Source organism: Oryzias latipes, chromosome 18 (assembly GCF_053564925.1).
Source record: "Oryzias latipes strain Hd-rR chromosome 18, Olatipes_Hd-rR_3.1".
In the NCBI taxonomy this organism is placed as follows: Eukaryota; Metazoa; Chordata; class Actinopteri; order Beloniformes; family Adrianichthyidae; genus Oryzias; species Oryzias latipes.
In genome coordinates, this window is record NC_136254.1 from 14,282,295 (window position 1) to 14,292,342 (window position 10,048).

General features: G+C 40.2%; 1 protein-coding gene across 4 annotated transcripts in view; it reads left to right on the forward strand.

Moving 5' to 3' along the window:
- si:dkey-172j4.3 (diacylglycerol kinase delta) overlaps nucleotides 1-9,697 on the forward strand; it is a 92,398-nt gene extending 82,701 nt beyond the window's left edge. For 2 of the 4 annotated variants that reach the window (XM_023965923.2, XM_023965924.2), the window contains 7 exons: nucleotides 681-815; nucleotides 1,352-1,515; nucleotides 1,844-1,949; nucleotides 3,369-3,458; nucleotides 3,841-3,954; nucleotides 4,029-4,140; nucleotides 6,715-9,697. In XM_023965923.2, the coding sequence (XP_023821691.1) occupies nucleotides 681-815; nucleotides 1,352-1,515; nucleotides 1,844-1,949; nucleotides 3,369-3,458; nucleotides 3,841-3,954; nucleotides 4,029-4,140; nucleotides 6,715-6,767 (774 nt within the window). In that variant the 3' untranslated portion in view covers nucleotides 6,768-9,697. The remainder of the gene's footprint in view (nucleotides 1-680; nucleotides 816-1,351; nucleotides 1,516-1,843; nucleotides 1,950-3,368; nucleotides 3,459-3,840; nucleotides 3,955-4,028; nucleotides 4,141-6,714) is intronic. The other 2 variants (XM_023965925.2, XM_078935961.1) reach the window with 1 other exon arrangement.
- Nucleotides 9,698-10,048: the final 351 nt, after the last annotated feature.

Genomic DNA, 10,048 nt, shown 5'->3' on the forward strand with positions numbered 1-10,048 from the left:
CGCGGGGGAGACCGGCTTCTCCAGGGCCGAAGGCGGATCCTCCTCCGGGGTTCACTTACCCGTTCGGAACCTCGGATTCTCCAGAGCAGGTTAATAAAGAGTCAATAGCATTTATCCTGGGAGAAGTCTTCTTTTAAAACCGTTCTCCTTCCTTCGTAACACACAACACAAATGCACCCGACACACTTCCGCTGCCCCCCCCCACACACACACACACACACACACACTCCCTCCGGCGCTCTACGCCCTCTCTCCTCTCTCTTACACACAAGCGCGCGGCCCCAACACATACACATCCCATGTTAACGTTAACGTTAGCTACTTCCGCAAACAACGAGTGACATTGTTCACTGTTGAGTGCTCTTCGGGGCATGCGGGTCACTTCTGGGTCAATTTACGGTCACACAGGAGATCACAAAAGTTTGGATTTAATTGGAAATGTGAACGGCCTTGCAAAGAAATCGGAATTGAGCATTAAGCCCTGCAGTGTGAACGTAGCCTTATTAAACTACCTGGAAGTAGTTGCCTAATCCACTAACTAGGTCATCCTGCTGTCTGTCAGCAGGGCTACATGCATCTCTTTTAAAGTACAGCTTCTGACCCTGAGTTAGACCTCTGTAGCCATGACAGTGGGAAACTCCTCTGACAGCTGCTGCTTTCCTGCTCTGTCTCATTTTCAGTGTCGTCAAGTGAAGATCACCATCCTGGGAGAGGAGGGTGTTCCTGTTCAAGTGGATGGAGAGGCCTGGATCCAACCTCCTGGTGTTGTCGAGATCATTCACAAAAACCGTGCTCAGATGCTGACTAGAGACCGGGTAAGCTCCAGCATCTGTTGACTTTTGGGGAACTCTGCCTAGTCAGAGTTTGGAGTAAATGTCTGCTGTAAAGTTTATGGGAAATAAGACTGATGCTTGTAACAGCTCTGCTATTGTAAATGCTGGAAATCCTCTCTGCTGAGCCCTGCCCTCTCGTTGACTCAATCAAGACTCCTTAAATGAAGTCCTTACCCAGTGTTCTTTTCCTCATACTGCTTAGACCTTTGAGAGCTGTCCTGACCCAGCAGTTTTGGGCTGTTGATCCATGGTTTCCCTCCTTCACAGTTGCAGCTAGTGAAAACCGTTGGCTCAGATTTTTTTACCTTTTTAAGTACAGTGTGCAGAATGTCAAATAACGATAGTTTTGCTGAACCCCGCCTTCCTTGATCCTTAAATGCATGAAAACCTTTCAATTTTCAATTCCCTTTTAAGGAATCTGTTTAGATTTTTTTAGTGCAATCTTATTCATTTTGCTTTTCTGGTTTTTGAAAGTAAGTGACAGAATGTCTGAATGCTCAGCCTTTTTGTGCATGCAGGCGTTTGAGAGCACGCTGAAGTCGTGGGAGGACAAGAGAAAGATTGACAGCTACCGGGCAGCAAGACCGCGCCTAAACTCCCAGCAGTCCATGGAGTACCTTACCGAGGAAGAGTGTGCTCAGGTGCAGCAGCTTGGCATCATCGCCGACACACTCATTAACAAGTGCGTAAGAATTTACATTTACTCATTTCCTTAGGTCACTCCTCATTTGGATTGTGCTGAATGTGTTGAAAGTAATTCAATTAAAGGGGCTTTATCATGTTATCATATTATTATAAATGCTTCAAACCAGCACCATGGTTAACAGTTATAGTAAAAGTAAAAAGGTGGAATTAAGACTGTAGAATGTGAGTCAAATAAGACATTTTTCTGTTTGGTGAAAAACCTCTTTTAAAAATAACACACATAATCCTCGTGTTATGTATTCGTGGCAAAGACAGCCCGACTTCCTCAATCCTCGTGGGTTATTTATGTATTTTTTTTCTTCAAGAATCCGCGATTCAGCCAAAACTCACAAGCTGGTGGAGCAGGAACTTGCTCATGCTGTCAATGCCACAGCTCTGGTGCTAACAGAGGCCAAGCTATCAAGTCCTGAGGTAAGATGTCGAGGAAAGGAGGAAAGACAATCAGAAAAGTGAAAAAATTGATTAAGTTAGTGAAAAGAAAAAAAAAACAGACCAATTATCAAAATGTTTATATTTTGTGTACACTTAAACTCTGAATATTAGGGTGTATTCAGACTGAGAAAACTGTTTGTTCCGGACCCAGTCCATTTAATTTGGTCCAGATCAAGTTCTGAACTTTTTGTTTGGTCTGTATTCAGTGGCCTTTCCTGATTCGAACCAAAGCTAGTAAACAAAACCACATTAATAAAAATCTCTTCACTCATTGGGTGCAGTAAAGCAGCTGGTGACAGAAATTATGGAAGTCCTGTGCTTTGCAGTCCTTCTTGGGGTAGTTCTTTCAATATTTATATTTTGCTGACCGATTTTAAACGCCTGTATCAACGTCAGGCACAACACTTTTTACTGCTGCTTTGGTACAGTGGATGCGTCCTGCAGGGCGGTCAATGCAAGGGTGGGGACATAAGATAGCACAAGGGTTAAAGCAGGGTTAAGGATGATTAAAAAAGAAAGCAAGTTTTTAGTCCATTCCTGTGGCGAGTTATGATTTTTTAAAGAAATAACCGAAATGCGCAATTCCGCCACTAGGGGGAGCAAAGGAAAGGCAAAACAGTTGAAACAGCATATCTCTGCACGTGCCAAAAGTGAAACCTAACAGCTCTGTGTCTGGGTAAGACGCATTTTGGTTCCCTATGAGCCTTACCGCTGTTATTTTGCTATAAGGATGATCAGTAGCAACACCCTAATGACCAAAATGTTGTCAAACAAGTGGAGTGAAGAGCATTCCAGGAAAAATGGACAGAGTTTTTTCTTTCTTTCACGAAGCTGAATGTAAAACCCAAAGGCTTTGTATGTCATCAACATCACAGTGCTCAAAGAATATAACATTCAATACCACTAAGAGACTTACCATAAAGAAAGGTTTCTGGATTGCTTCAGTGTCAGATGTAAAATATTCAGTCTGTATAAAATTAAATAGACCAACTTTTTTTTAATTGAAATTAATTTTATTCGAGATCCATTGGTCCCAAGTGATTAGGCTACTATGTTGGTTGAGGCATTTTTTCAAATTGAGTAAAAAAAACTCAAACAAAGCTGTTATTTCGCTTTTATGTTACGGTCTGGCCCACTTGAGATCAGACGGGCTGAATGTGGCCCCCGAACCAAAATGAGTTTGACACCCCTGGGGTTAAGGGAACAAAATTTGTACAGTCCGAATACACCCTTAAAGTCAAATGAAAATTTAAAAAAATGACAATCTCACAGCTTTAAACTTTGCTTATTTGACCGTGTCTTACATGAGCATGTTTGCGGACACGATGACAATGAAAATAATTGGTTGTTGATATTTTGTTAATGACTGTACATGTAACAAAACATTATTTGTGTTAGTGCCTGAGTCGGAGCACTGCCGTGGAAATAGTCAACAGCAGTAAAGTCCTTCAGGCTGAGACCAGGATGCTCCTCGATGGAGAACTACTGGTACAAATCTGCAGCTTCTAATCGTCTCCTCTGCTGATCTTTGTTTCCTGCATCTGTATCTTCTTACGTTTTAGTTTCTTTGTCTGACATTTTACTTCAGGCAGTTTGTTTTAGAAAGCTTTGCATGAAAGTGCACTTTTTCACTGAAAGATTTACTTAACATTAGCTTACTTTTGTCCTGCTTCTGCTTTTCCTAAGCTTATAAAACAAACAATAAAAAGAAAATTGAGTAAATTTGTAAAAAAAAGATGCATGTTCATGCTTGATAAACACAGGAAAAAATATTAATCAAGTTATTTACACAAGCTGCATGTGTAAATAAAGTATTGACACAGTTCTTAAATATATACAAGTTAATTAGAAACATTTCTCATTTCTACAGGCGGATTCTCCAGAGGAAGAAGAGCTTCGCTCCACTCTGAATAGCCTCAGTGCCGAGCTCCACAAGTTGGATGACATCCATTGGATCTGTCCGCTCATGCAGTGCTCGGAAGAGGTGGGCAGAGCTCATTTGAACTCTTATTTTGACATTTTCTTTGCGTACATCCAAAATTTCTCTCGGCATTTTAGGAATCTGTGAGGAGCAGTAAGAGCAGCAGTAGTATGAAGCTAAAGATCATACCCAAAGTAAAGAAGGAGAAAGAGAAGCTGCACAAGCAGAAGTCTAACAGTTCTTTATCAGGTAAGAACATCATAAAGGATTCCCTCCAAGGATCAAAGAATTGATACGTAGACATCTACAGGTTTGCAGAAGCAGGCTCAGAAAATATGACCATAAGGTCACTTTCCTGTTTTATGGCTTGAAATTCAACAGGAGCTGAGTGTGCCACATGAAGTCCTAAGAAAGGGGAAAAGATTCTCTATCAAGGAAATGTGTTTTATTATGATGGTTAATTTAGGCAAATGCAGCAGTCTAAATCAAATCACTCACTACATCAGGAGTCTGCAACCTGAAGCTCTGTGGTTCACATGTGACTCATGTTCCCCTCTATTGTGGCCCTCTGGTATAAGAAAATAAAAATCTTCTTAATTTCTTTAAAAAAAAAAAAAAGAATATAGAGTTCTGACTAAAAGGGACATTGAGGGAAAAAAAAGACAGCTAAGTCAAACTTTGTTAATGAGTTGAATAAACACTTTTTTATAATAATAATTTTTGTATGCATTGCTTGTTAGACTGGACAGGAAAAAAGACAAGGGAGAGAGAGTGGGATGTTAGAGATGGGGGTAAGAGGTTAAGATGGGGGAGATAGAGGGGGTAGGGGAGCAGTCGATACTACAGAGTCAACATAAGAGTATCAATTATATTGCATGACTTAGTTCTCACATACACACCAATACAAACCAACAAATAGCATGCAGCCAACCACTTACAGGTCTCAAGTATATTCATATATAGAAGACTTATCTCACAGGGCGCACTGTGTGGAAGACAGCCATACAGACAGGGGTGTTATAACAACACCCATGCCCATAATTGTGCAAAAGTGAATAAGCAGATGGGCTGAATGAAGGTGGTGTGCTTCTTAGAGTGTACCTTGATCACATTGAATGCTCTAGCAAAGGCAGGAGGCCTGGCACCTTACACCCCACACCCCAGAGACAGCTGTAGACAGCGCAGCAGCCCAGCCGATCCAGGCGCCCAAGAGTCCCCCCCGTCAGACAAAGACTTTGGAACAACCACCCTCACATGCACCAGATCCCCACCACTGAGCCAGAGGACAGCCCCCCCGGCCGAAGTGATAAGGAACAAAAAGCACAGACCTGGTGCCCCCGCCATAGCACGGACCTGCCCCACCCCAAGGCGTTCTGGTCCCAGACCCAATGCCCCAAACGCACAAGACCTAAACCGGCGGCCAGATGAAAGGCACGCCACCACCCTTGAGTCCTGAGCCCCCATCCACAAAGGCAGGCTTGGACCCCCCATGGCCATCCCGCACTGCCCACCAGCCCCACCGAGGACAAAGCAGGCAGAAACCGACCACCCGACTGGGAAGACAGACACCAGCAGAGGCTCCAGACAGGGCCAGGGGACAGTGAGCCCGAGGACCAGGCTGCAGTTGCTGTGAGCAACGATGGAAATATTTGGGTGCCCTGCTGTGCCTAGAAAAAGGGCCCTACCCGCTACTTGGGGGATACGGTTCACCAAGCTGAGATGTTGTGGACGCCCTCACTGCTTGCAAAGATCTGCAAGGTCAGGGGTGCATGAACCACCAGGATACCACTAATGCCCCAGCACCACCCCCCGGCCTGCCTGACCCAGTTTGGGGGGCCGGAGACGGGGAACAACGTGACCAACCCCCTTCCGCTGTGTTGCATGTGTGTGTGTCCTAAAAAGGTGCAATTAAAATTGGTCGTATTATAGAATTTATGCAGAAAAATTCTATAATACTGGACCTATTTTTGTAGGTTTGAAGGCTTGAACTTTGAATGTTTAAACAAGAGAGAAAAGTGTGAAAATATATATGTCTGTCTAAGAAAGGTGTTGTATAAAATGTCTTGTGAGGAGTTTTACTGCCTTAAAAAATCTATAATCCTACTTTGTTGATTTCACCTATTGTGGGCTATTTTTTTTTAAACGTAACCTCTCATGATAAACGAATAACTGTATTATTTACAACCTGTAGATAAACTTTGTCCAAAATATACATGCAATGCGTACAAAGTTAACTACTGTAAATTCAAATTTTAAATAGGAAATTCATCCATCCATTTTAGAAAAACATATACACTCACCTGAGCACAGGTGTTAGCTCACCTTTGCACAAACACTTTGCGTGATTGAATGAAATATTTCACACTAGTTGGTTTGAAGGGCATAAGTATGCGTGTGTGAACACTATCGGTATTGTGTGCATGTTGACATGTGGACATTTTTGCAGCCAACAGGTGTGTTTATAACATTTGAGTGTGTGTCTGTGGACAGGCCCCGCCCCTTCTGGATTTGTATTACTTCTGAACCTGACCGTATTGATAAACATCCAGCAACTTGTTGCTTTATGCTGCTTCATGCCCCCCCCCCCCCCCTATGGTCACCCTACTACCCCCCTCTCTAACATCTCTCTCTCTTCTTCCCTCCTTTCCTTTTCAGTTAAAAAAATAAAATTAAATTAAAAAGATTAAATGGGAAATTCAGCAGTTTTGTGTCACATTGAATTGTTTCAGAGTCAGCCCATATCGGGATTATGGCTTGATTTTTAATCCAGCAAAGATTTTCTTACCGACATATTTAATATTCATTACTATGTCTGTCTTGCAGGATTGTGGGATATGAAAGGCGTAGCTGCTGAAGCAGATTCCTCAGTCAACTGAAGTCCTGAGATGTCTTCTTTTTCTTTTTGCTCCAACATCCAGGGAGGAAGGAGCACTGCTTCTGTTCTCCTTTCACTTGGCCATGTGGATTTGCTAAAAAGGAGTGAACATTTTCCCAATTTTTTCCTGTTTTAGTTTTTTGTTATCCATTTTTGCAGATGTGCCAGAGAAGGCTTTTTTCTGATTCTTGAATAGTTTTTTCAAGGTGTCTGTCATTGCTTTGCATTCCTCCACTGCTGGAACCCTGTTCTTTTGGGTGTGGCAGACAACGCAGGCAGGCGTTGAGAAAAGAAAAACAAAAACATTTATGTGGTGCTCTCCTTGCATGCCATGGCAGCCATTTTCTTTGTTCTGTCTGAATTTCTTACAGTCTTTGGATTATGGTTTCTCCTGAACTTCTGCATAGCCTTTGGACTGCATATATCGCTTACGTTGCTTCTAACAGAATCTTCGTCTGCAACAAATCAACAAAATGAACAAATTGAGGAGGTCATTGTCTATTCAACTGCAGAATATCGTAAATGTTGCAAAAAATATATACAGAGGAATGTACTTGTGTGGACTTGTATTAACCTGTGAATACCAATCATGTTCCATATGATTTTACAATGCTTTATTGTTGTGATCCTAAAGTGGTTCTTATTCAGCTGTGGTGACTTGTGTTGGTTAGATGCTTTGCAGCAGTGCTGCAAACATGATGGCAAGTGCCAGAAATCCTCTTATCAAGAATTGACCCCCTCCCCTGTCATCTCTTGAAATGATCTGCCTCCAATACTTAAGCAAACATCATACAGTTTAAAAATGTGACTTATTTGGGAGTTAAAACTCTTCTCTCTGTGCATTTCTCTTTTGGAATCGTGACTTATTTTACAGTACAGTATCAGATTAAATGTCTGATTTATTTTTGCAGTGTCTAGATGTATTCAAAAGGAGGAAGCATCAAAGAGTAATTTAAAAAAAATACAGCTTTCAAGTGTATTATTTTTACTACTATGATTGTAATTTACAAGTTACTATATAATTGACTTTTGCCTTGTCTGTGGTTCAAATTAACTATTTCAAAAATAGAAATAAATATATATTTTGTATGCCTTATTTTTCTGATGGCAGTCTCTAAAGTTGTGCTGGTTTTGCTGCTTCCTCCTTTTAATAATTTCTTAGCAAGGAAATGCGTGGTCGCAGCCAGTGAATTCTGGCCTCCGTGTCCCACGTGCAAACACAGCCTTCCTTTACTGTACAGTGGAAATTGCCTCAAAGTTTTGAATTTTAGTTGTTGTTCTGGTTGTTCTGGTTATATATATATATATATATATATATATATATATATATATATATATATATATATATATATATATATATATATATATATATATATATATATATATATATATATATATATATATATATATATATATATATATATATATATATATATATATATATATATATATATAATGTTTACCTGGTGAAAGACGGAAAAGGACCAATTTATGCAGAAAAGTGAGTTTAGTTGCAAGTTCTGTAAAATCATTTGCAGGGCAAAAACATTTTCAAAGAAAGTGTTTAAAAAAATGAACCACCATGTAACTTTATTTTTTATGTTTGCTAAGCTAAAATCAACAAGCAAAATTAAAAATTATAGTGAAGTCAAGCTTGATTATCGCCTCTGTAAACTGGACAAAAAAAATTGGTGAAGGATTGTATCTGTGCTGCTCTTATTTCCAATAAGGGAACAAATTTTTTTTTTTTTAGAGGAGTCATTTTGTTTGTTTCCTCCTCCTTCGTCAGACTAACCCTTTATGGGATGTAGTCGTTGTAGATGTTCAACTGTGGTAGGATTGTGCTTCTGTATCCATAGTGTGCCAGCTATACGCTCTTCACCTTTGAGGCTTTAGTGGTTTTGTGCCAAGTCTGTAGTTTGGATTTCAAATGGAGCATCTCTGGGAGTTTGCAAACTTCTGATGCGCTTTACAAGCAAAAGCTGTTATGTGCATACATTTCAAAGTTTACTGTACTTGTATCTTGCCTTGCACTTTACAAAGAAGCAAACTTAAAGGGGCAGGGAGAGTTGTTTCTGTGAGTGCGTCGGTACGTTTTAGATTTGGAGTGTTTATAAAATACTTTTTTTTAACAATGACACTATTTATGAAAAATGTATAGAGATAAAAGTATTGGTAATATTTAATGTATGCAAACATAAAAGAATGCTCAATATTAAGGGGTACGGAAGCAAGTGTTGTTCAAAATTGCTCCTATGTACATGTGATGGCTCACTTCAGTGTAGAAAGATGTCTTGGCAGCAGAAAAGGTACTCTTAAACCACACAGGTAAGTTGTTCTTTTGAGGCAACTTATTAAAATTCCTGAGTGTTATTTATTCACTTTGAATGAGTTGTTTAAACAAGAGTAATGTTCAGTCTGTGCAAAGTCATTATTTAAGTTAATCTTTAATGCATTGCTTTTTCATTTAACCAGGAAATGACTGCACAGTTGCCCAGGAACTGGCATACATAAAAGCCATTTTTGATAAGTGCTTACCTATTTTGAAAAATGTTATAATCAATATTTTTTCTTTCTAACGTCTTGTAAAACCTTTTTTTATTTTTTGCTATATATACTTTTTTTTCTTTTAAGGGGGGGGGGTGGTTAAAGTGCAAAGATTTTGTTTTGGACTAATCTCTTCCAAAAACTTACCTGAAGCAGAGGGGGAGATGCCTGCTGAACTCTGCTGATGCCAAACATATTCAATAAACAACTGCGAATGCCCCCCCAATCTCTCATCAGAACAGCATATCAAGACTGGGAGCCAGACTAGATGTTGCACGACTTTGTATATTGCGAGGTGTTTTTTTTGGTGTTCTACTGTCAGTGTATAACAAAGACAAAGTCAGTGCAACCTTCTGGAGATTAAACAAAAGATTGAATTGTGAATTTTGTGTTGCTTATTTATTTAATTCCCGCAGTTGTAAAGGAAAAAGAACAAGGTCATCAGCATAAGCAGTAATCTAACACAGTGGTCTCGAACCACCGGGCCGCAGACCGGTACTGGTCCATGGATCAATTGGCACCAGGCTGCAGAAGAAAAAAAGCCTGTTTACACTAATACTCATAACATTCATTGGCAGACTATGTTACCAGAGATTGATGTTCCACTGGTGTAATCTGTTATTTTTTAATATCCCTTGTGCTATCCTACAGGGTCAAGATGACCATTGACGTGTTATCCCTACCATGACCAAGGTGGAAAAAGGTGAAGAGGATGTCATGTAATCCATGGACACC